We start from the raw sequence: 26,221 nt of genomic DNA, 5'->3' as shown, positions 1-26,221 counted from the left end.
GCATGTTTTCATCACATTTGCGAGTTATATTTCTGGTTATTTACATATTCGGGGCTTTGCACAACTTATTCCAACTGAAGTTTGTTTTTGCTCCCGGAAGCGCTACTTCTTTATTGCATGTACACGAGTGTGTCTGACCTCCACTGCAGCGTTTGTGAAGGTCTTCCTGCTCATCCCTACCATCCGCCCTGCTCTGCTGTTTCCTCAGGTCGCTTTGATCCTCCCAGATGTTTTTTTTTTTTTTTTTTTTTTACTCTATAAATTATTTGCTGACACGGTTATTCCTGCTGGGAAGGCAAGTCACAGCAGCATCTATACCCTCCTCTTCCTTCTACCTCTCGCTCTTTCTCTTGCTTTCTTTGTCTCTCTCTCTCTCTCTCTCTCTCTGTCTCTCTCTCTCTCGCTCTTTCTCTCTCTCTCTCTCTCTCTCTCTCTCTCTCTCTCTCTCTCTCTCTCTCTCTTGTTAACTTTAGCTACCCTCTGAACCTGCTCTCTGCTCTTTCTGCACGTGCTTTGTTCAGGTGCTGATGGGGTGTGTGTGTGTGTGTGTGTACATTTACTAGAGGCCGTGTTGATTGATCAAGCTTTCACAGGCCATGTGGTGGTGCCCGCAAATAACGAGAATGGCCTGTTCATTATCTAGAGTGAGCGCATGCGCTCGAGAGGCTGGGAGGACACTAACAGGGATGTGATTTAGAGGAGAAAGAGCTCCTCCCATCAGCACTCTGGTTTCGGATCCCTTTTAGGATCCGGGATGCATTTCATATCAGGTTTCGTCGTTTCCCGGTCGGTGAGACGTCTTGATTGGTGGTTTGAGACAGCCAGAAGGTGATCCAGAGAGGCAGTGGGGTTTTGACGCTCAACACACAGCCCAGCTGGAGCATGTGTGTTGCCTGGGAGGGGCAGGGTTCTAATCCCTCCTTCTGCAGCGCTCTGACGGGCTCCTGCCGTGGTTGAGTGACAGGTTTGGAGCCCGTCGGACCGGGCTGGCAGCACTGGGGCCTGTCCCTGCAGGTGACATCTGAGGCAGCGGGGAGGGGAGAGAAGCACAGGTGGTGAGCAGGATGGCCGTGGAGGAGAGGAGGGACGAGAGAGGGAGAGACAGGCAGAGAGAGAGGGAGAGGGAGAGACAGACAGAGAGAGGGAGAGACAGACAGAGAGAGAGGGAGACAGAGAGAGGGAGAGGGAGACAGAGAGAGAGGGAGAGGGAGAGGGGGAGAGACAGACAGAGAGAGAGGGAGAGGGAGAGGGAGAGACAGACAGAGAGAGAGGGAGGGAGAGAGGGAGAGGGAGAGGGATAGACAGACAGACAGAAGGAGAGAGAGAGAGAGAGACAGACAGAGAGACAGAGAGGGAGAGGCTACAGGGTGTGAACTGGGCAGGAGGACGAGAAACGGCAGGTGCTGAGGGGACAGCATGGGTCTTGTTGTAAAAGCTGTCCACCCATTTAAACACCAGGGTGTTAGAAAACACAAAGGCTTCTCATGTATACTACCCTATGTACACAGCAGCAGTAAGGTTGGACTGGCTCATTTGGTTAGCAAACACTGCTAATGTGTACAATATATTTTTTTATTCAAAACTCAGTGTTGCTGAGGATGAACAGACAAATAGCCATTTATCTCCCAATGAATGTGACACTGAACAAGGCCATACAATATTACAAAGTGTTTGTGCAGTATGGTATTATTGGAATTTGGCATGTCTCCTGTCTGACTGTCAGATAATGAAGGGCCTTTTCTACAGAATTGGAAATGTCCTGAAAATGTTGATTTCTTTGTCAATATTCGCATACTTAGTGACAACTTGAATATGCGTGAGTATGTTTGACTTTGTAAATATGCTGGAAGATTCTTTCTCTTTGGCCCTCCCCCTCCCTGTCTGCTTCTGTCCTGTGTGTACCTGGGAGGCTTCAGTCCTCAGCCCTGGCTCTCTCCTCTCATCTCTTTGTTAATAAAAGAGGAATTTCGAGGCGTTAACACGAGATGGTAACCACTCCTCCCAATCCCTTTCTCTTCATTTTGTAGACTCTGTCCATACATATCGAACCCTCTCTTTCTCTCTTTATATGCTCCCAGGTTCATTTTTTTCTCATCTATTGTTGTGGCCCCCATCCCTCCATCATCTTTACCATTGTTCCTCAGCTTCCCTCATCCCCTCTTCTCCGGTATTATCCAGTGTTTCAGACAGAGAGGGAGGTGGTAATAGTGTAGCTGGAACTGGCATTGTGTGTGGGTGTGTGAGGAGGGGGTCTGATTGTGTATGAAAGATGAGGATGAGGACATCTCTGCTATTCATGTCTGTTTCAATGTGTGCCTCCCCGTCTGTCTGTCTGTGTGCCTGTCTGTCTGTCTGTCTGTCTCGTCTGTCTGTCTGTCTTAGCTGTGTGCCTGTCTGTCTGTCTGTCTGTCTGTCTGTTTGTCTATCTGTTTGCCTGTCTGTCTTACCTGTGTGCCTGTCTGTCTGTCTGTCTGTCTGACTGTCTTATCTGTGTGCCTGTCTGTCTGTCTGTCTGTCTATCTGTTCGCCTGTCTGTCTTATCTGTGTGCCTGTCTGTCTGTCTGTCTGTCTGTCTCTCTGTTCACCTGACTGTCTGTCTGTCTATCTGTTTGCCTGACTGTCTTATCTGTGTGTCTGTCTGTCTGTCTGTCCATCTGTTCGCCTGTCTGTCTGTTTATCTGTTCGCCTGACTGTCTTATCTGTGTGCCTGTCTGTCTGTCTCATCTGTGTGCCTGTCTGACTGGCTGGCTGTAGGCCTATATCTTTTTGGGAGGGCTGGCTGGCACACAGTGTGTCTGACTGGCACACGGTGTGTGTGTTGGTTTGTCTGGCTGCTGGTGTGTCTGGCAGGGCTTGGAGGTTTGGCCCCACTAGTTCCTAGTCTCAGTGGGCCTTAATTCTCCCTCGCAGAGCACAGAGACATCTGTCTGGGACATCTGCCTAGATGTGGAGCTGCACTTCCTTGGTCCCTAATCACATGATATGTTACCTGTTGTTGTCACAATGTCAACCAATGTGCAGAATTTGCCGTCACCCAATCCAAGTATAACAATTGAAGTCATTTCTGTGCAAGATACTGTACCAACTGAATTATGTTCAGATGTGCCTGTATTGTTCTTCCTAAGCACAAACATCCAGTTGCCAAACATCACACAACGTCCCCTTTCAAAATGTTTCCAGCGTGACTCATTATGTGTGAAGAACCGCCATCGTCTGTCTGTGAAATGCTCTCCCTTCCTCGCACCTCTCTTAAGGAACTGCTTTCTCTCCTCCTTCCACGTGTGAGTCCACTTTTGGCTCGATGAGTCACCCTCCTCTCACAAACCCTGGGAACACACAGCGTTGGCCCTAACAATACAAACACCATTGGGGTAGAACGTTCCGAAGAAGAAGAAAGAGCCATTTTTACATCTCTCTCTGTTCCTTCATACATCCTGTTCTCCTTTTTTTATAGAACTTTCTGTCTGACCAAACAGCTTAGAGGGTGTTCTGGATCATTTGTCGCCAGTTCCTCTAATCTTCTCAATGCATCAGGCCTATTTCTGTCTGCTAATCAGTTCTGCCTTGTCGTATAATGACATGGGATGCCTCTCTCGTCAGCGCCATGTTTTATGAATGGCAGCGGGTCTTATGTAACTTCACTCAGTGAGTAACTTCAAGGTCCCCTGTACCCACTGGGCAGCCTCTGGCGCCTTCAGGGTCCTAGAGTCTGCCCTCAGGCTGAGGACAGTGCTGGTCTCTCTCATCAAGTTCACCCGGAACGTATGCATTTTAAACATACCTTCAGCTCACTTATTCAGCTTGCCGATCAGTCACAGTCGCATGAACTTCGACGTGCGTATGGATGAGTCACTGTGTACCCATGCGCGCACACACGCTTGTTAAGGAGGTGTGGTAGGGCTGCAGCAGACCCCTGCATTTCCTGTCACTCTGCCTCTTCCCTCCCACTCCAGCAGTGGCCTACATACAGTCATCCCCGTATCTGCTTCCACTGCAGCACACACACACACACACACACACAGCTCATTCATATTTCAAATGCACAGATTTCAACATCACTCATCACTCATCTCTCTCTCTCTCTCTCTCTCTCTCTCTCTCTCTCTCTCTCTCTCTCTCTCTCTCTCTCTCTCTCTCTCTCTCGTTCTGCCTTTGCCCCCTTCTCCCTGAAGCTCACTTCCGTCGCTCGCTCTAAGAACGTCTCCCTCTCTCTCATACTTCCCATCTAGCGTTGGAGTAGCTTGAACGTATCCCACCTGACTGCTAGTATTTTTGCAGCCTTGTTTTCTGCACCACTGCCTCCTCTGTTCCACTGCACTAATGGGTGGAGCCGGCCAAGCTATTTGGGGGCAGGGATGAGAGCGGAGGCTGCTTTCCAGTAAAGCATAACAGCATGGCACATTTGTAATCCTATAGTAGTCATGGTAGCGCTAGGAAGATGGCAGCCTCTGCATTAATGTCAATAAGTGACTCTCTCTCTTCCCCTCCTCTGTCTCTGTTTTGCCTTCTCTCTCTCTCTCTCTCTGTCTCTCTCTCTCTCTCTCTCTCTCTCTCTCTCTGTCTCTCTCTCTGTCTCTCTCTCTCTCTCTCTCTCTGTCTCTCTCTCTCTCTCTCTCTCTCTCTCTCTCTCTCTCTCTCTCTCTCTCTCTCTCACTCTACCCTTAGCTGTCCCCGACTGACAAGAGTTTGGAGTTTGACAGAGACTTCCGAATCCGCCACTATGCAGGCGATGTTGTGTAAGTATCCAATTGTTATTGCATATCACAATGGCATGCAATTACCTTGTTAGGAAAGCGCTCATTAATAACAGTGTTAGCAGTATAATCTATAGTATTCTTATGTCATTCAAGCTTTATAAATCCAGAATAAACGAAGGCCTGTTTCTAGAACTAAAGGCCTAACAATTCTACGGTATTTTTTGAATGCCTTAACTGACAAAATGTCAGGAAAGAGCTCCATTTTGGAATATGACCTCATCAGAATGTGTCAGGTAATAAATAGGTATACAGCGCCACATCAAGTCATGAAGTCATCCTGGCGGTCTTTCCCGTGGTTAATATATGGCTTCTGAGATGAGCTGGCTATAAATCCCCCTCCAGGATGCGGAGGATGCTGCAGGGAGCACTCAGCAATGAGCGACAGTCCCTGTTAGGCTCCGGTTTCCCCCTGAGTCGGCAACACTTAGCCCACAGATGGCTCAGACACTTCACACTAAAACAAGATTTTGGGCAACTTTGTCTGGGATTCGTTTTGTTGTATTCGTCTCCAAGGAGGGACGAGGTACTGCTGGTGTCATTTAACAGGCCCGCTTAAAATACACAGGGGCTGAATCGAGTGTGTGTCTGTGTATTTTACAGGTACTCTGTGGTTAGTTTTATCGACAAAAACAAAGACACACTCTTCCAGGACTTCAAGAGGCTCTTGTATAACAGGTCAGACTCTTCACACAGAACATACAACCTCTGTTCTTCTCTTCATAGTCTATCATCCTCTCATCCCTCACTGATCTGTCTCCACCTCTCCTCTCTTCATTCTCCTCCTCTTCTTCCCTCTCTCTCCGTAGTTCGAACCCAGTTCTGAAGAACATGTGGCCTGAGGGCAAGCTGAGCATCACAGAGGTCACCAAGCGACCCCTGACGGCCGCCACCCTCTTCAAGAACTCCATGATCTCATTGGTGGAGAACCTGGCATGCAAGGTGAGGTGGGAGGGACCAAGCCTCTGTCTCCTAACCTGTTAGACATAGACACTCAATAATAAGGCCATTTGTCTGTGTCCACTTATACATGGTATCCGTTTCTGGCCAATTCTTGTTTTACATTGTTTGAAAGTACTAGCTTAGCTTAGCTACGTAGGCTCTGACACAACCCCATGAGATTGCAAACAGTGGCCGACACATTCTCTAACCATCGCCCCCTGGTGTTCAGGAGCCCTACTACGTCCGCTGCATCAAGCCAAACGAGGTCAAGTCCCCCCTGCTGTTTGAGCAAGAGCGCTGCCGTCACCAGGTGGAGTACCTGGGCCTGCTGGAGAACGTACGAGTGCGCAGGGCCGGCTTCGCCAACCGCCAGACCTACCCACGCTTCCTCCAGAGGTACCGTCCACATCCTGATCCAGTCTGGGGGGGGGGGTCGTCTCCTGGCGGGAGGGCGTCTGTGCGGAGCCTTGTCTCTGTCTCTAACATCCTCTCTCAAGGAGGCAGTCGGGAGCTGTTCGGCCAATCTCACACCTGACTGGTCACTTCTTCCAGTACAGTCTTTACACTGCCCTAGACCAGGACAGTACAGTCTTTACACTGCCCTAGACCAGGACAGTACAGTCTTTACACTGCCTTAGACCAGGACAGTACAGTCTTTACACTGCCTTAGACTAGGACAGTACAGTCTTTACACTGCCCTAGACCAGGACAGTACAGTCTTTACACTGCCCTAGACCAGGACAGTACAGTCTTTACACTGCCCTAGACCAGGACAGTACAGTCTTTACACTGACCTAGACCAGGACAGTACAATCTTTACACTGCCCTAGACCAGGACCAGCCTTACAGCACTGCTTAACAGTGAATTGCTTTTGAGTCAGAGTAGAGTCGGTGCGCTTGAAAGTGGAGTAAGACAACTTTTACTTTGGCTTGTATGAGGAAGGATCGATCGTCGGTGCCAAAAAAATCACTGCTGCTCGGCCTACTATTGACATGAGACTTAATCATCTCTACCTCTCTGTCTGTATCCTCCCTGCAGTTGGTTCATTCATTATTGACAAGTGTTTGCTCTGCTTGGACTTTAACATGAAAGCAGTTCCTGATCACAGCACATGCCACAGTCCTCTCTGGGGCTTGACGAGTGACGTGGAGGAGAGGTGGGCAGAGCGGCCACTCACAGCTCAGACGTCTGCACAGAGACTCTGCCGAGGACCTGGGTCACACGTCACATCTCGTCTGTCCCCAGACGCAGAGTGGGCGCTTGTGCGACAGCAGTAACGTCACTGCAGGAACTTCAGGCCTTCGGATTGAACCCGATACGCTCGCACACTCGTTCCTTTTTTCATTTAGTAGGGAATGTGAGATTTTATCTTGGCGTGTGATTGGTTTGAAGGAGCTCTGGTATTTGACTGTGTCAGAGGGACTTTCAGCAGGGCAGGCTCTCAGGCGTGTCCCCAAATGGGACTAGATGCAGACAGTCACACTCACATGGACATAATGGCTCTGGTCGTGTTCCTGTTGTCCAGCTGTCTCGTTCCCCTACTACCCTAGCCTGGGAAGGGTAAAGGGGATTAGGTAACAGCGTGATCGTTTTGTAAAACACACTTAAAACCTTTCTAGCTGCCTCCCTCAAATCATGGGTTGGATTATTGTATGACGTCATTGTCTGGCAGCTTAAGGACAGTGAAATGACTGCTGCAGGACTATGTCGACAGGCCTGGTGACAGTGTTTGGGCTCGTCTTGGCAGAGATAAAAGTTCGTTTCAGTTTCTTTTCAGTCTGTCCACCCCTTATGTTTCTCACGCTGTCTGTTTGTGTTGTTCTCTGGCCTGACTCACTTTCCTAGCTACCAAACAAAGCTTGGGCTTTCAGTGACGTGAAACCAAGGTGAACACGTCCAAAGTGTCTAATTTAAATGGAGGTTGTGTTTGTTTCTTGAATGATTAAATAACAACCAAAGTTTCAACAATTGAAACCAAGAAAAATGGAGGACTGAAATCCACCTCCTTCCCCCCTTCCTCCTCCTCCTCTTCCTCCTCCTCCTTCCCCCCTTCCTCCTCCTCCTTCCCCCCTTCCTCCTCCTCCCCCTCTTCCTCCTCTTCCTCCTCCTTCCCTTCCCCCCTTCCTCCTCCTCCTCCCCCTCTTCCTCCTCTTCCTCCTCCTCCATCCCAGGTACAAGATGATCTCAGAGTTCACCTGGCCCAACCACGACCTGTCGTCAGACAAGGAGGCGGTCAAACGCCTCCTGCAGGGCTGCGGCTTCGACCACGACGTGGCATACGGCAAGACCAAGGTGTTCATCCGCACGCCGCGCACCCTCTTCAGCCTGGAGGACCAGAGGGCCGAAATGGTCACCAGGATCGTCCTTTTCCTCCAGAAGGTCAGCTCGCGTCTTAGCCTAGGCCCACTCTGTCTGTTGATCGCTGCATACAGGGGGGGGGGGGGGGGGCAGATGGCTGAGTGGTTAAGGAGTCGGGCTATTAATCAAAAGGTTGTTAGTTCGATTCTCGGCCGTGCAAAATGATGTTGTGTCTTTGGGCAAGGCACTTCCCTCTACTTGCCTCGGGGAGAATGTCCCTGTACTTACTGTAAATCTCTCTGGATAAGAGCGTCTGCTAAATGTAAATGTAAATGGAATGCATACAGTGTGTGTCGAGGAATAGTGGTCTAGAGGTTTAGGACATGGGAGGGTTTACTGTGTCAACCGTCATTCTCCAAACAGCAAGTGGTGATGAACAAGCACTTCCAAATGAGTTGTTTGTGTTGTGTGCACACAGCTTGCCTGGTCTAAGCTGCTTTTCCCATGGCTACCCTTATTTAGAGGATGTGACCAGGCCTTATGCACAACCCTTATATCTGCATCCAGCCCACACACTCTGCAGGGGATGTGCTGTGCCCGTGTTGAGCGCTGTGCTGACACAGATTAGAAGAGACTCCCTCATAAACATCTGTCTCAGGCTGATTGCCATTTGAAGATACCTATTATCCGATGACCTCATTATCTTGTTGCTACCCGGATTGTGTTTCTCATTGAAATTCACAAGGCCGAGTTTTGCATATGAATAACTCCAGAGATGGGAGAAACTCTGAGAAAAAGCTCTTGACATGCATGTCTGTTATTATGGCACTTTATTTTTGGTGCTCAAGGAATATTGTGCCGTTATAGTGTTAGCTCTCTCACTCTCTGTCTCTCTCCCTCTCTCTCACCTAGTCTCTCTCTCTGTCCCTCTTAATCACCTAGTCTCTCTCTCTCTCACCTTGTCTCTCTCTTTCTCTCTCTCTCTCTCTCTCTCTCTCTCTCTCTCTCTCTCTCTCTCTCTCTCTCTCTCTCTCTCTCTCTCTCTCTCTCTCTCTCTCTCTCTCTCTAAAAACAGTATAAAAGCTATCAGTGGCTTATTACTGCACGGTTGAAGGAGCCCTGAGATAGTGAATGTTCACTTTAGATGCAAACACAGGGGATTACGAGAGCAATATAGATCTTGGTCCAGCTCCCCATTATATCAGGTGGTCGCTCGTGGCTATAGCTAAGCAAACACGTACATTGCTGTACGTAAACTGCTTCATCATATTGACAGTTTCATGACACGGAGGCACAGAGCTCAACATACATTCAAGTTATTGCTCTGTCTTGAACAACATAATACTAACACTATCTCCACTTTAAGTGTGATGAGGGATGTTGGGATATGGAAATTGCATTCACCTGCCATCTTCTCTCTTTTAGTAGACTGTAAACAAATGCTGCATGGCTGAGTTTCCGACAGCTGAGGTGGGCTGTTTTTTTAGCAGGGTGTAGTTATGTAGCATGCGCTGTGACGTGTCTTACAAGACACCTTCATCAATCCGGTATGAAAACACTGTTTATGCATCGGAAACGAGTTTGTGGCAAGTGAAGGATGTCGTTTTGCTCGCAGGATTAGTTTGCTGTCAGACTTCCTCCATTTGCCTGTCTGCTCTTCTCAAAGGATCTGCCTCTCTTCAATGAAGGGACGGGCAATTCTAACATCTGTTTGTCCACATTGTGCTGTACCGGGTGTCCTGGTTCGCAGTGGGCTCCTGGGTGGTTTGAGGTTCAAATCCCTGGTCCAGCCCTTCCTCGTCATCTTGTATAAGTGCTGTTCTTGCAGAATGAAGATTGACCGTTCACCCACTATGTTATTGCATCAAATACATGTGAGAAGATTCCATTCCAATACCTGGTCTTGGGTCATCTCTCCCCAAGGACTGTGGTGCAATCAGACCACCAGCCTTGGGTTCACACATCAGAAGGCTGGCTCAACCAAATTGACCCCAATCAAATAGATTTTGTTGACCTCTGACCTCTCGATCATAATGTGTTGGTTGGCTCCCAGACAGACATGCTAGTCTCATGTTCCTGCTGTTCCCTGAGGAGAATCCTATCTCATATTATCTCAAAGGATGTTCATGCTTTGATAACCAAGCAGAAAGCCCCGAGGTGATAACAGGGTTTTTTTTTTTTTTTTACTAAAACAAACATCACAGACGAAAGGTTTTTTCACGTTGAATGTGTTGCGAAGAGATCATTTAGTCTTGACCTCGGTCAATGTCAAGATGATGAAAGGCTCACACAAACAGACACACAGACACACATTTATAGTGAACCCACTAACTGAGGTGTTGACTCTCTATGTCTCTCACACAAACAGCTCGAGCTTAAACTAGGGCTCGGCATCTGTGCCAAGCAATCCCCTTATCAGCACCTGGCACACCACTGAGGCTTACCCCAACTGGGCCCATTCTGCCAAGGGTGCCGGAGCCTGCGCCAGGAGATCTCACTCTCTTCCCGTCCCCCCTGATAGCTCCCTGCAGATGCCCGTAGTAGCCTGGGTCACAACCAGGCTGAGGGCTCCGGGGGTTAGGACCAAGGAACGGCAGACTTAAGGTGGCGCTCTCCATGGTTCCTCATGCAGAGAACCAGGGTACATTGTGTATTTTCCTCCTCCCTACCCCCTCCTTTTAGCTCCTTAAATGAGCGTAACCTCTACCCCTCCAGGGAGTGGGAAGGGGGGAGGGGATGCTAGCTAGAGGAGGGGGAAGGGGGGAGGGGGGAGGGGGGAGGGGGATGGACTGAGAGGGAGGAGGAAGGAGACACAGATCCCCACTCTTTCACAGTCTCATTTCACGCTGCCTTTCTCTCCGTCGCTCCTCGTTTCCGCCCTGTTCTCCTGCGTTCCTCGCCTAAGCCGTTCCGCTCCGGTTCTGCGTCGTTCCCCGAGGCTGCCCGCCAGAACCCAGGATCCTCTGACTCCCTGTGCTCGGCTCTCGGGCCTGGTCCTATTACAACTGATTGCTCTCTGAATGACTCACATCTCATTCACTGGAGCGGCCCGCTCAGAACACACATCATTATATTCCACCAGCCAATCCCAAGCCTGGAGAACCGTCCGGGCAGCTAAAGGCTAACAGGGACTAAAATACCTCAGTCCAACACAAATACAGATGTTTGAATTATTCATGAGCTCCCCCCCCCCCCTCGTTTTAAATGAATATTTCAAACATTTTAAGCTCAGCCATCCTCATCACAGTGTCAGTCAGTAGTAGCCTTTGCAGGGGTTGACGAAAGACTAGGAAGAAGGCCCCATGTGTATTGCGAGCTTAAGGTTTAATTGCTTCTGAAAGCTTTACATGTGGCTGTGTTGCTGTGGTTTTATCAGTCGGGGCTGGAGACTAGCTAGCTCGCTTCGTGTCTGCCTAACCAGCCAGAACTGATCCCCTCCTCCCCAGCCTCCTCCCCAGCCTCCTCTCCAGCCTCCTCCCCAGCCTCCTCCTCAGCCTCCTCCCAGCCTCCTCCCCAGCCTGCGCCCCAGTCTCCTTCCCAGCCTCCTCCCCAGTCTGCCCCGCAGCCTCCTCCCCAGCCTCCTCCTCAGCCTCCTCCCAGCCTCCTCCCCAGCCTCCTCCCCAGCCTGCGCCCCAGTCTCCTTCCCAGCCTCCTCCCCAGTCTGCCCCGCAGCCTCCTCCCCAGCCTCCTCCTCAGTCTCCTTCCCAGCCTCCTCCCCAGTCTGCCCCGCAGCCTCCTCCCCAGCCTCCTCCCCACCCTCCGCCCCAGCCTCCATCCCAGCCTCCTCCCAACCTCCACCCCAGCTTCCGCCCCAGCCTCCTCCCCAGCCTCCTCCCCAGCCTCCTCCCCAGCCTCCCCCCAGCATCCTCCCCAGCCTCCTCCCCAGCCTCCTCCCAGCCTCCTCCCCAGCCTCCACCCCAGCTTCCGCCCCAGCCTCCTCCCCAGCCTCAGCAGAAAGACTGTCCCCTAGCTTGTAACACAGCCGTTATCAAACCTGCCCGGCGTTCTGCTGCTGCTTACAGTACATTACAACTCCATGACACCTGCAATACACTTCAGCATGCCTCACCTCAGTAGGCATACTGCCACGTAAAACACCAAACCACCTCTCTCTCTCTCTCTCTCTCTCTCCCTCTCTCTCTCTCTCTCTCTCTCTCTCTCTCTCTCTCTCTCACCTAGTCTCTCTCTCTCTCTCTCTCACCTAGTCTCTCTCTCCCTCTCTCATCCCAGCCTCTCTCTCCTGTCTTTCATACTGTATTTGTCAATGGCAACGCCTAGGCACAGTGGAATACCCGGATATCATTGAGGAGGACTTTGATGAATAGTAGCAGGATTGTTCCCTTTCTCTCTCTCTTTCTGCATTTCTGTTATCTTCACGTCTTTGATCCCGCCAGCTAAACACTGAGACAAACTGAGTGCTCCCTTTGGGAAGCAACCTGCCTCACCACAGCTTCCCACAGTTGAAAATAGAAACACAGAACATAATTACTGTAGTCTACTGCATTGTTTGATTCATGGGGGGGAGGAAGGGGAAAATCATGCAGAAAAATATGCAGACTAGTTGCGAAATAGAATAAAGTGTCGACGGTTGTACATTGGGAACTAGCCACTGGTAGTCAGAAAGAATCACAGACATAGTGATGGCTAGAACAGCCAAGGGCCTCTCACCATAGCAACCAAGGTTTGGCAAAAAGCCAAAGTGTCCTGCTTTCTACTGATGACCTTCACTTGCCTTTCTCTAACTCCTCCTGGAATCAACTCTCTCTATCTATCTCCCTTCCCCCCCCCCCCTCTCTCTCTCTCTCTCTCTCTCTCCCTCCCGCCCCCCTCTCTCTCTCTCTCTTTCTCTCTCTCTCTCCCTCCCCCCCCCCTCTCTCTCTCTCTCTCTCTCTCTCTCCCTCCCCCCCCCCTCTCTCTTTCTCTCTCTCTCTCTCTCTCTCTGCCGTGCAAGGTTCTTCTTGGTTACGTCTGCTGTCTTCTTTCAGACCTGTCTTCCAAATCTAAGTTCTCAGATGAACTTATTTTGAACACTGATGAATCAATGTCAAGAACATTTTTTGTTCCTGGAATTTCAGCAGCTTTGCGGTTCTGCAAATCCCTATCATACATTGTACAATAGATCGTTTTGAAATGCCCTTAGTGTTGCAATGGCCTTGCATGAATCCTTGTGATTGATAGAAGCATATCGGGCCATGGGCGACTTTGTTCAAGACTCAAATTGCTGATAAAAGCTGATACTTTCTCCCGTCTGCTAAAGTGATAGAGAGCCTCAAGAGATATTCAATTACAATTGTTTTTTCTCTTCTTTATAATTCAAGTCAATTTCCTCTGTCAATGTAACGGAATCTGTCTCTGATTCCAACTGTGTGATCTCGGTCCCCTTGATGGCGGTGATGATGCTGGAGTGTGAAGGGGATGACGCCCGATGCCTGGGTGTCTGTAATCCGCTCGGCCTCGTGCCCATCATCCCAAAGCTCTATCGATTCATGCTAATTCTCATTGGCTCGTGCCTGGGCCCAGTCTCCCTGGTGACGGCATGAGGTCACAGTGTGTTGTGCCCTTGCTAAACTGTGTCACCCACTCCGCCTCCCTCCGCCTCCACACACTGGCTGTATTGAGCGTGTCACTGAAAAGCCTCCCAGATGTCCCTGGGGGATGTGGAAATGGGGCTCCAGCAGGGGGCTGCAGTCGTGTGTGTCAGCCAGGCCAAGCAGGCCATCCATCTCCTCCATGTCTCATTTGTTGAGTTGTTTCCAGTGGGAAACTGTTATTTGGTCACAAGATTGAAAGGGCCAACTGGGAAGCCAACTGCTGCTGGTCTATTTTGGACTGTTTGCCTGTAAAGTGCAGTCCTAGAGCGATAGAGTGCACTCTGTAGATTCACATTAAACACATGTGGTAGTTATGGATTCCGTTGGCCCGACTGAAGTATCAGATGTGTCGCTTTTGTGTCTGATCCTAAACCTGTTTTGTTTGCTCTCAGAAGCCCAGCTAGTGTCTGGGTATGCGTCATTTGTAAAGGTTTTTACCCAGAATGCATTTCGGAGCCCCTAATAAAGCCCTAGCAATCTGGGCTGTAGAGATCCCCAAATTGGCTTTGATGAGGTTGTAAATCTAGCAGCCCGGAGCACAGGGGAAGCAACACCATGATGGCGGAGTCTCTAAAAGGCTGATCAGATGGCTTTATTGGCCGGGAGAACGGACGGGCCTTGTTATTGGCCTGATTTACCCAGCATCCCCTGGGTGTCATCTTCGCTCCCCGCCTTCTCGCTGGTGATAATCCCACACCGCCTTCCTCTTTGTTTAAGCGCAGTCGCCCGATGCAGTGTGTGTGGGAGGGAAGATTGTGTGTTTGTCTATCTGTGTGTGTGTGTGTGTGTGTGTCACCCCCTTCCCTCCATTTACCTGTCGTATATCTTAACAGGCTTAAGATAATAGATTCAGATTACGTCAGGATTTATCTGATCTCATGTTGCTTTATGCTCTCTCAACGCCCACTTTCACCTTCAGCTCAAGCCATCTGCATGCTAATTCCTGCTCCATGCGCAGCAGGCACTTAGCCGCTACCTACCAGTGGTGAGTCTGGTGCAGGCATTGTTATGACTGTGCTGTTGCAGACAATCTACAGTTGCCATATGCTGTCTTGTCCCTGTTACATGGTTGTACTCCACGTGAGTCTAAGAAAAGGGTAGCACTTTATCAGCAATGCCAACTGTGAGCTTGTTTTTAAGCTTGAGTGGTTTAAACATTTCTTATCTCCAGAATATTAGTTGCTCTGAAAAGGAATTAAGGCGGAAATGTAAAAAAGAAGTGAGTTAGCTGGACAGGCTGATGGTATGTGAGTTCAATTCTAAATTCCACCAGTCTCACACCTAGAACACACACAGGTCCCTTAAGTAATCTCCTTTTCTCTATTCTACTACACAATCTCTCCATACCATCTTAAATCACGGTCCTAAGAAAAGGCTTAATTCCCCTGAACTTCTGATGAAATCTAAATCTGAAAAGATATAAATCTCTAATACGGCAGGGGCTGAATGCATTCATTCATCTCATCAACATCTCAGTCATGTGGGAGAGTTGTCACAGGGCCTTGGCGGCTGTGTTGAATATGTATCAACCCCAACCCCCTCCAACCCCCACCCCCTCCAACCCCCACCCCCTCCAACCCCCACCCCCTCCAACCCCAACCCCCTCCAACCCCCACCCCCTCCAACCCCCACCCCCTCCAACCCCCACCCCCTCCAACCCCCCTTGCCATGTGTCAGTCACCGAGGGCTGCAGCGCGGGGGGTGGGAATGGAGGCTGTATTCTGGGGGTGTGAGGTCATCATTAAGAGACAGTAGGGTTCAAGTTCCTGTCAGGCTGTCCTCGACTGATCTCTGTGTGCTGGAGCGGCTGGTGGGAGGCTCCTGTGGAGCTGCCTGGACTGGAACTGGGATGGCGACTGAACCAGTCAATTACAGGGGGACCACCGCCGTGAGGCACTGCCAAGGACCTTCCTTTGTGTCGCCTCTGTTGACAGTTCACAACGTGACACAGTTCACCACGTGACACAGTTCACCACGTGACACAGTTCACCACGCGACACAGTTCACCACGCGACACAGTTCACCACGCGACACAGTTCACCACGCGACACAGTTCACCACGCGACACAGTTCACCACGCGACACAGTTCACCACGCGACACAGTTCACCACGCGACACAGTTCACCACGCGACACAGTTCACCACGCGACACAGTTCACCACGCGACACAGTCCACCACGCGACACAGTCCACCACGCGACACAGTCCACCACGCGACACAGTTCACCACGCGACACTTCGCCCCAGACGTGCTGGATGGATACCAGCCCGGCAGGGGAGAAGGAGAGCCAGGGGAATGGCAAGAGTCAAGATCCAGTCTTCTCATCCTCAGGACTGCTAATGAAAATCCAGCCGGCCCCTCTTCAGGTGGAGAGAGCCGGCACGTTTCATGTGCAGACAAAGAAAAACGGCCTTTTGTTCTCGGAAAGGCCCTCACACTTACATCTGGAGATTAAATATTCATCATCTCCACATTACCATTGGGCATGTATTTGAATTTCAAAACCCCTCGCCCTAACCCCCACCCCCATCAGCATAGACTTATGCCTAGACGTCCTCGCAATTAAGAGTTATCATTTTGAGCTTACATTGTTTTAACTACTCTTGGAGGGGTCTCCATGAATCAGAGAGTAGAAGGGAGCATATGGTAGTGGTCCTAGAGAGAGAGAGACCCAGGAGCTATAGCTCCCCAGGGTCTCTCTACCATCTATTATTCATGTCTTAGAGGGGCTGATAACTCTACAGCTGATGTGTGTGGTTTCACAGGCTCTGGGCTTGTTTGTCAGTCAAGCCTCTGCGCACGCTGTGCACGTCATCTGTGTTTGTTGAAGTGATTCTGCCTTTTTTTGTTCTGAATTTGTGATTTATGGCTGTTAGAAACCAAGAATACAAAAAAACGTAACAAAGAAATTATTTGAACTGTAATGGCGATGTCACTTTATGACTATGCACACAGGCAGTACATGTGATTCAGTATCACAGAATACCACATATTGATTATTAGACCATGTTCCATGCAGACCATGTGACCATGTTCCATGCAGACCATGTTCCATGCAGACCATGTTCCATGCAGACCATGTGACCATGTTCCTGGTCTCACCTGTGGTGTGGTTTCCCAGGTGTGGCGTGGCACCATTGCCAGGATGCGCTACCGGCGCATGCGAGCCGCACTCATCATCCTCCGGGCCTACCGGCGCTACAAGGTCAAGTCCTACATCCGCGAAGTCAACCGGCGCTTCAAAAATGTGCAGTCCATGAAGGACTACGGGAGACACGTCAAGTGGCCCACGCCGCCCAAAGTCCTGCGTCGCTTTGAAGAAGCACTAAGGAGCATCTACGGCAGGTAAGAAGACCAGATGTTAATCAGGCACCCGCACACACACACACACACACACACTTCTCTCAATCGCCTACAAATATACAGGGACACAGGTACGCCAACGCACACACTCAGTATATATAGGGCTGGATGTGAGTCATTTACTGCTTGCCTCCTGTGCTCACACAGCACAAACTCCAAGCCACCCTGCTCCTGTGTTGTGAGTGCGCTGAGGGTTTAGCATGCTGCTCTATGGCCCTGGGTGTTGGTTCATACACAGCTGGGTCCCTCTGAAGGCTCTTACACACGTTTCCTTCAGCCCAAGGTGCTGCGCTCAACATCGATTTTTCTTCTTAGGGCTTCTACTTTCATCCCCATCAAGGTTTTTTTTCTTCCTGAAACCTGCATTCTGAAGCTCAGTGCACAGTGTTTGGAGGTAGAAGGGATGGAGGGTGGGAGGGAGAGCGAGGGAGAGAAAGAGAAAGACAAAGAATGTCTGTTCTGTCTGTTGACGGGCAGATGATGCGCCTATCAATGATGGGCGCCCCTGGGCGGTGTTGCCTTGATAGGAGTCGGTAACAAAGAGATTTGCTTTATTGATGTGTGTGTGTGTGTGTGTGTGTGTGTTTGTCTGGGCTTCAGGTGGTGGGCGTGGACCCTGATCAAAGGCCTGTCTCCAGAGGAGACCCTGCAGGTGAGGGCCAAGGTAGCCACCCTGGAGGCCCTCAAGGGCCAGAGGGTGGATCTGGGCCTGCAGAGGACCTGGGAGGGCAACTACCTGGTGAGGACGATAACACACTGGAAGCAACGTGCTCCTCTGATATAGAAGTCCAACTTGTGTGTGCGTCATTAGAATGGAAACTGTTGAAATGACGAAACAGCTTGTGTATGTGCCGTTTTGTACGCACGTCTTATTTTTCAAGAGAGTCATTTCTGATTTTGCTGACCCGCAATGCTGTGTAAAGTGCTTTGTCCTTTATGAGGAAACAAATTGGTGTGACGTCCATTGTGTGTGTGGATGTTTGTTTCCCTCCAGAAGAGAGACAGCCCTGAGACAGCCTCTTCCTTCACGCTGCTCTCCAGTGAGCTGCAGAGGAAAGACAAGTTCATGAGGATCCTCTTCTCCTGCAACGTGCGCAAGGTACAGGTGTACACCCAACTGTCCTGATCTCTCTCTGTCTCTCTGTCTCTCTCTGTCTCTCTCTGTCTCTGTCTCTCTCGCTCTGTCTCTGTGTGTGTCACACACACACCGGGCAAAATGTAAATTATTTGGAATCTTGCTAACGCAATTTCTCGGGACATGGAACTTCTGGGGCTGCACCATGTGGTTGGAATTATTGAATAATTGAGTCATTCGGATGGTCCCTGGAACCAATCGAGTACCTGACTGCACAGAAAGGGGGTTGTGTGAAAAGAAGTGTGTGTGTGTGTGTGTTGTGAATTCAGATTCCATCTAGAAGCTGCTGACACGTCCTCTCTACACACTCTCATAACCTGCTCTGGAAGAACTTTGCGTTGGCACGAAAAACATCAAACGCCTGGAGCTTTTGTGATTGGACGGATGCGTGACCAGAGCAACAGCTTGGTCATGCCCTATCCCTCTAACACACACACTCACACACACACACACTTCCTGGTAGCAGCCGGCTCCCGGTGGTGTGTTTGGATGTGTGTGTGGAGTTCCTGTGGGGTGACTGATGAGGCTTTTTGTGTTTCCCAGATCAACCGTTTCCACAAGTCTGAGAACCGGGCTGTCCTCATCACAGACCGGCACCTGTATAAGATGGACCCCCTGAAGCAGTACAAGCCTATGAAGAACATCCCTCTCTACAACGTAAGAACAGCGCCACATCACATACGACCCTGTAGCACTGCATGCCAGTGTTTCACATCACCACGCCTTCTCAATCAGGCTCGGCAACTCTTATCTCTCTAACAAAGGCCTCAAAAAACTGGTTTTGTTCCTTTCTTATGTGAGCTAAATTAAAGGTTTTGTTTGAATTCCATAGAGAGGCAGTGGAGATGAATAATGCTTTTTTTCTCAGAGCCAAGTACAAATTAAATACGTTATTATGGGATTTAAAAGGGTGTAAACTGATTCATTGTTAACATAATGTTTATGATAGAGGTGTTGACTAATCTGAGTGCATCATTCTGGAATGTTCCAAATTCTCACCCTTTCTCCAATTGGCTGACTCCGAACTACATGTAGCCTCTGATAGGTCGACTGAGGTAGCCGCATCCGCAGAGAGCACATGAGGTTGTTTCCATGGTGAACTATCCACTGTGCGTTTTGTTTTTAGATTTACACCACATCCCCCCAAAAAAACAGACTGGCTTTTCTTAAATGTTGTTTACGTAACATGTAAACCTCATTGTATAACTTTGTGTATATTTATTGTTTCATTAGTATCTCTCTCTTGCTGTTTATCTGTCTCAATCTCTCTCTCTCTTTGTCATTCTGTCTTTGATAACGCCTAATTTCTTACAATATTTTGCGTAAGTGGTATAACTGGCTGAGAACGCCTCAACAGTTGACCTTGGGGAGGGAGGGAGGGAGAGAGGGAGGGAGGGGTGTTCAGCATGAATCTCCTGGTAGATACAGCCCCCAAACCCCCACCAGCTCCCTCCCGCTTAAATGAATGAGAAATGAGCCGGATGCGAGATGACAATTGTGACAAGACTGTCCGGTGTTCAGTCTGACATGGTGACAGCCTGGCCTTATCTCTGCATCCATGATGTGAACTGAGGATGGGAGGAGAGCAGAGGAAAGGGGAACAACAGGGCTAGCTAACAACACACACACACACACACACACACACAAAGCTTGCAGGACCGAGTCCAACACAGGAGACTCATAGGCAACACTGTTGGAAACTGAGTGGCCTTTGTCACCAACACACCCAATATTGAGGTCAGGATAGCATACCTGCAAGGGTAGAAGCAGTAATGTATTGTCATTGACACGTTTATTACTGTAAAAGTCATCGGCGGGAGAGAGAGCACTGGTCAAGGTGAAAGAGAGATGGGCTGTGAAGATGGAAATGCATAGTAAGGGCAGGGCGGGGGGGGGGGGGGGGGATCGATTAGAGAAGGTTGCCTAGAGGGGAGGGGCGGTTAGGGCTTGATTAGCGAGATGTCCCGGCTCGCCAAACTTGGCTGCCCTCCGGTTATTTACTGCTCCTGGAGGAGAGAGGTGGGGGGAGGGGGGGGGGGCAGGGGGAGAGGTGGGGGGAGGTGGGGGAGAGGTGGGGGGGACCAGGGGGAGAGGTGGGGGAGGACCAGGGAGATGAAGAGCTCCCTACACGTCTATACAGGACCACTGAGGAGTCTCTGGGATTTATATGCCAATTAACACCCTGACTACCTACACTGGATCATTACTTTGTTAAATGTCTTTGCCATGGTGGCGTGTCCTTGTTAAAAGAAAAAAAGGAAAAAGGAAAAAAAAACATGTTGTAAAATGGTACAATATCCCCCTCCTGTCTTCCTTCAGTCTTCCATCTCTCTCACTGACACATCTGACACGTTCCCTCCTACCTGTACCCTTTCTTAACCCCTTCCCCTGACCCTCCGTCTCTCTCTCTCTTCACCTCACCTCTCTCGTCACCTCTGTCCTTACCTCTCTCGTCACCTCTCTCCTTACCTATCTCCTCTCTCGTCACCTCTCCTTACCTCTCTCGTCACCTCTCTCCTTACCTATCTCCTCTCTCTCGTCACCTCTCGTCACCTCTCCTTACCTCTCTCGTCACCTCTCTCCTTACCTCTCTCCTCTCTCGTCACCTCTCCTTACCTCTCTCGTCACCTCTCTCCTTACCTATCTCCTCTCTCTCGTCACCTCTCGTCACCTCTCCTTACCTCTCTCGTCACCTCTCTCCTTACCTATCTCCTCTCTCTCGTCACCTCTCTCCTTACCTCTCTCCTCTCTTTTCACCTCTCCTGTCTCCTTACCTCTCTCGTCACCTCTCTCTTTACCTCTCTCCCCTCTCTCCTTTACCTCTGCAGTCTCCTCTCCTCCCCTCTATCCTTCCCTCACCCCTTTCCTCCTATATCCACATCCTGTGCTCTTCCCCTTTCACTGCGCTTGCTCTGCCGTTGTCATGCCAACTTCCCAGGAGACAGGGTTGTCATGGTGATGGAGCGGGAGGGCAGATCAGCTGATGTCTGGTGTCGTTCAGGCATGTGCACAAATGGCCTCCCTGCATATGTGCTCTCTCTGTCTGTACTTCCCAGTAGAGCTTATTTGTTTTTTCCCTCGCTCACGTTTCCTTTCTAGCTCTCTCTTTCACTGCCCATCTCATTATTACAGCTTTGTCCCTTTGAGAGTAGTTTCACACATTTGAGACACAATGTGTCTTGTAGATGTCTGTGGGGGCTTGTGGGAGGAAATGAGAGTGGACAGTGATTTGAGTCAACATCAAAGGCAGCCTAACTGGTCACAGCTTGGCTCATTATACTGTTAGCCTTTTAGTCATACTGCATAGAGCTCTCTCCCATCCACTTTCTGTCTCTGTCTCTGCCCCTCTCTCTACCATCCCCCCCCCCTCTTCTTTCCATCTCAAAGGGTTTTGGCGATGTTACATAACCTCAGATTCACTCCCTCAAGAATAGGCTGGCACTCAATTCACATTGCTATGACAACTCTGTCTTGGAGCAGAATGCGCTGGTCAGATGGCTTGTCTCTGGACTGCACATGTGTCTCTGGACTGCCCACTCCGCAAAACACACTTACTCACTCCTTACACACAGCCGGTAGGAAGCAGACGAAGAACGTGACATTTACAAACACACATAACGTCTCTGGATGGGGTCGACATGTAGAGAAGAAAGAGTGAAGAAGCAAACCAGCAGTGGTCTGAACAAATCTTCATCATTATCCCTCTCATTACATAAATGAGTCCTGTTCCGACCAATTGCACTTTTAATATAAATGTTAATGTGACCTGTGCCGTCTTGCTCCATTTGATAAATCCCACGAGTGGCAGATCCTGTAGTGATACTGTATACCTGCGGACAGATGCATCCAGCCAGGAGACAAACCATGACATGTTGTAGGTAAATAAGATGCTGCTATCTCCCCTGAGGGGAAGTCATGCTGCCTCTTGCATTAAGCTGATGGAGATGGAATAATGATTTGTCCCAGTAAGGGGTTCCTGCCCCCCGCCCCCCCCCCCCCCCCCCCCCTCCTGGTGTTTCCTCAGCTTACTGGCCCAGTGGACCCTGGGAACACAGCTCTGAGATGGAGGGAAAGGTAGATCGATAAATCCAAATATTGATTTCCATCCCGAGCAAGAATGGTGCCACACAGTGCTGTGCTTCTGAACCTGCTCTTTACACATCACTTCTGTGGTTTATGACTACACATCTCACTAAGATTTGTCTTCCAATTAATTGAAGTAATCGAATTCGCAAATTCTGCCGTCGCTGAAACACATCTTGTTGTCCATTGGGCTTTCGTTTCCATAAAAGCAGTACAGCCCTTATGTGGGAAGACTCCCAGGGGATTTCACTTCCTAGGTAAATGACATATGATAGATGGTAGTTTGGATTTGGTGTGAAAGCCGAAGTGTAGAAATGTCCTTAGAGCTGTACTAACTTCAGTGTGTGTGTGTGTGTGTGTGTGTGTATGTGTGTCTCCCCCAGGTGACAGGGGTGAGTGTGTCTCCAGGGAAGGACCAGCTGGTGGTGTTCCACACTAAGGACAGCAGGGACCTGGTGGTGTGCCTACAGGGCATGGTGCCCGCTGGAGAAAGTCGTATCGGGGAACTGGTGGGCACCCTGCTTAGCCACTTCAGAAGGTAGCGTGTGTCTTTCTATTTGTCCATCTGCCTTTCTGTCTGTCTGACTGTCTGATGGTCTGACTGTCTGTCTGACTGTCTGTCTGTCTGTCTGATGGTCTGACTGTCTGATGGTCTGACTGTCTGATGGTCTGACTGTCTGATGGTCTGACTGTCTGTCTGATGGTCTGACTGTCTGATGGTCTGACTGGCTGTCTGTCTGACTGTCTGATGGTCTGACTGTCTGTCTGACTGTCTGTCTGTCTGTCTGTCTGTCTGACTGTCTGACTGACTGTCTGATGGTCTGACTGTCTGATGGTCTGACTGTCTGTCTGTCTGACTGTCTGATGGTCTGACTGTCTGTCTGACTGTCTGATGGTCTGACTGTCTGTCTGTCTGTCTGTCTGTCTGTCTGACTGACGGTCTGTCTGGCTGTCTGTCTGACTGTCTGATGGTCTGACTGTCTGTCTGTCTGACTGTCTGATGGTCTGACTGTCTGTCTGACTGTCTGATGGTCTGACTGGCTGTCTGTCTGTCTGACTGACGGTCTGTCTGGCTGTCTGTCTGACTGTCTGATGGTCTGACTGTCTGTCTGACTGTCTGATGGTCTGACTGGCTGTCTGTCTGTCTGTCTGTCTGACTGTCTGATGGTCTGACTGTCTGTCTGTCTGTCTGTCTGACTGTCTGATGGTCTGACTGGCTGTCTGTCTGACTGTCTGATGGTCTGACTGTCTGTCTGACTGTCTGATGGTCTGACTGGCTGTCTGTCTGTCTGTCTGACTGTCTGATGGTCTGACTGTCTGTCTGTCTGTCTGTCTGTCTGTCTGTCTGTCTGTCTGTCTGACTGTCTGATGGTCTGACTGGCTGTCTGTCTGACTGTCTGATGGTCTGACTGGCTGTCTGTCTGTCTGATGGTCTGACTGTCTGTCTGTCTGACTGTCTGACTGACTGACGGTCTGTCTGACTGTCTGTCTGACTGTCTGACTTTGTCCTGTAATCTGTCCCAGTCATATCACTTAACAGACCATTCCTGGTTGGAATCAGGCTGTCAGGTTGTGGTGTGTCTGTAATCCCTCTCTCCGGTGAGGGGCAGTGCTCCAGATGGGTCTGCTGCCCTGAGGTGACTTGGTATGCAGGATGACTTCAGGACTGAGGCCAGCTGAACAGGATCTGTGGTGTGCTGCTCCTGTGTGTGCCTGGTGCTGCACAGTCCTGTCGCCTGTCCTGGTATGCCTCTGTGTCCCCGCTCTCACTGCCTGTCAGATAGGACTGCCTCCTGGCCTCGTCTGACTCCCTGTATAGCTCTGAGACGCTTCCTGGCCTGCTACACCACCTGAAATCTGTGGAATCTTTCTAACAATGATACCTGATTCGGATCTGTGTGCCTCTTTGTGTGTGTGTGTGTGTGTGTGTGTGTGTGTGTGTGTGTGTAGGCGATGCTATCATGTCTCCTTTGTACTCAGGTTGTCTGTGTGTCAGGCTGGGCTGTGATGCCATTGGGTCCTTGTTAATGACCCTCCATGTGCTTCATATACAGGCCCATCCATCACTGTGAAACATGGGCTGAACACTAGGCCATACCCACTCTGTCACTGGTGTGTGTGTGTGCGCGCGTGTGTGTGCGTGTGTGATGTATACTTCCCCTATAGATCCCTGCAGATGTAGAGTTAACCTCTCTCTCTCCTTCAGCATGGTGCTCAGTGCCCAGGCTGAACACCATGCTGACAGATCTGAGGCAGCTTACTGCTCCCACATGGGGCCAGTGTCCCTGGCACATTCTCCATCCCCACAACATGACACCATGTGTAGGACAGAACGACGCTGAGACTAAGCCCCTGTCTTCATAGCACTGGCAGGTCTAGACTGAGTTGACAACTAGGACAAAATGGCGGATACATTGGCTCGGTCCCTAAGATTCGGTACAAAATAACATTTAAATAAAAAAACATTTAATTTGCGACGCAAGTGGTTTTACTTTTAGATATGTCAGCACCGCCATATTGTAGATACAGATATGCAAGCTCAAAATAACTGATTCTCCGAATCGGGTTTGCTTATAAGAACATAACCCTCTTATCTGTTGTGACGCACCCCAGTTGTCTAGAAACTCAGTGAAACTCCAGCCCGCTCTGCATAAAACCCCACAGGATTAGAGCTCTCTCTCCTTTACCTCCTCCCTCCCTTCCTTCCTTGCTCTCACTCCTTCTTAGTCCTTTTTCTTTTTTTCTTCTGTCTATTTTTGTCCATGTTGCCCCTCTTTCTGCTGCTGTGTCCCTCTCTCTCTCTCTCTCTCTCTCTCTCTCTCTCTCTCTCTCTCTCTCTCTCTCTCTCTCTCTCTCTCTTTCCATCGCTCTCGCTCTTGCTTTCTATTCTTTCACTATCGCTCTCTTTTTCTCCTTTTGCACCCTACTTTCTCTCGCTGTGTCTCTGTTTCTCTACCCTTTCTCCTTTCATCCCCCACATTCTCTCACTCTCTCTCTCTCTCTCTCTCTCTCTCTCTCTCTCTCTCTCTCTCTCTACCATCCATTCAGGAGAGTAGATGAAATATTGAAAGCAGCAGTAGTGCAGTGGAAGCCTGCTCTATATTTAGCCAGGGTCTGTCTAGATTGACATGCACCCCACGCACCCACCAGCCACTGCAGCAGTCCCCCTGCTCCTGGGATAGGGGGCAGAGACACCCTCTACATCTGTCACACACACCTTCCCAGAAATGCAGACACTTACTTTTACATTGCCCACCGAAACCTGTACATTCAGACATGCACACTCACTCACATTACACTTCCTTCAGTCCTTGTTCCAGGTTGCACTGTAGTTTTATTGTGTGTGTTTATCCTTTGTGTATAACTAGAGCTATGGTCTAACCCAAACTGAAGGGAAGTTCCTTAAAAGATGCTGCAGTCCTTGACATACATTGACATAATCATTTGTGTCGACATGGTTTGGACTTGTATAATGTCTCTGAATGGGTTTCTCAGAACCATGGTTCCTAAGGCAATGCTTTAATCCTGCTGTTGTCCAGAGGGACTAATGACAATCTGGACAGGATGGACAAAATGATCTTTCTTTATTTTATCTACCTCTTCTATTCTTTTCCCCATATTCTCTCTCTCTCTCTCTCTCTCTCTCTCTCTCTCTCTCTCTCTCTCTCTCTCTCTCTCTCTCTCTCTCTCTCTCTCTCTCTCTCTCTCTCTCTCTCTCTCTCTGTGTGTATCGCTCGGTATCTCTCTTTCGCTTTGTATCTCTCTCTCTCTCTCTCTCTCTCTCTCTCTCTCTCTCTCGCTCGGTGTATCGCTCGGTATCTGTCTTTCGCTTTGTATCTCTCTCTTTCTCTGCAGGAATTCATTAACTCCTTTCCTCTCCTGTGTGTCTTCCCTCAGAGGACGATGTGGTGTATTCTGGTCTCCTGCCCTGTAATGAGAAGGAAGGTTCCTCTCTCCTCACTGGCCACTGGGGACAGGGAGGGAACAGAGAGCCATGTGGGAAATGTCATCTAGAAAACTCCTCTCTTCATCTACCTGCGCCTTCCACTCTT

The 26,221-nt window shown here is 49.7% G+C and overlaps 1 protein-coding gene across 1 annotated transcript in view; it reads left to right on the top strand.

The window, feature by feature from the left end:
- Window positions 1-26,221, top strand: part of myo1d (myosin 1D) — a 56,871-nt gene that overhangs the window by 21,817 nt on the left and 8,833 nt on the right. Inside the window, exons 12-21 of the mRNA XM_084670347.1 lie at window positions 4,666-4,736; window positions 5,358-5,432; window positions 5,564-5,696; window positions 5,926-6,092; window positions 7,869-8,076; window positions 16,710-16,933; window positions 17,552-17,690; window positions 17,946-18,050; window positions 18,630-18,743; window positions 22,553-22,707. Of these exons, the coding sequence (XP_084526473.1) occupies window positions 4,666-4,736; window positions 5,358-5,432; window positions 5,564-5,696; window positions 5,926-6,092; window positions 7,869-8,076; window positions 16,710-16,933; window positions 17,552-17,690; window positions 17,946-18,050; window positions 18,630-18,743; window positions 22,553-22,707 (1,391 nt within the window). The remainder of the gene's footprint in view (window positions 1-4,665; window positions 4,737-5,357; window positions 5,433-5,563; window positions 5,697-5,925; window positions 6,093-7,868; window positions 8,077-16,709; window positions 16,934-17,551; window positions 17,691-17,945; window positions 18,051-18,629; window positions 18,744-22,552; window positions 22,708-26,221) is intronic.

The sequence above is a fragment of the Hypomesus nipponensis genome, chromosome 13, assembly GCF_054491055.1.
Source record: "Hypomesus nipponensis isolate SF chromosome 13, ASM5449105v1, whole genome shotgun sequence".
Taxonomy (NCBI): domain Eukaryota; kingdom Metazoa; phylum Chordata; class Actinopteri; order Osmeriformes; family Osmeridae; genus Hypomesus; species Hypomesus nipponensis.
This window is presented reverse-complemented; position numbering and strand designations above follow the sequence as displayed.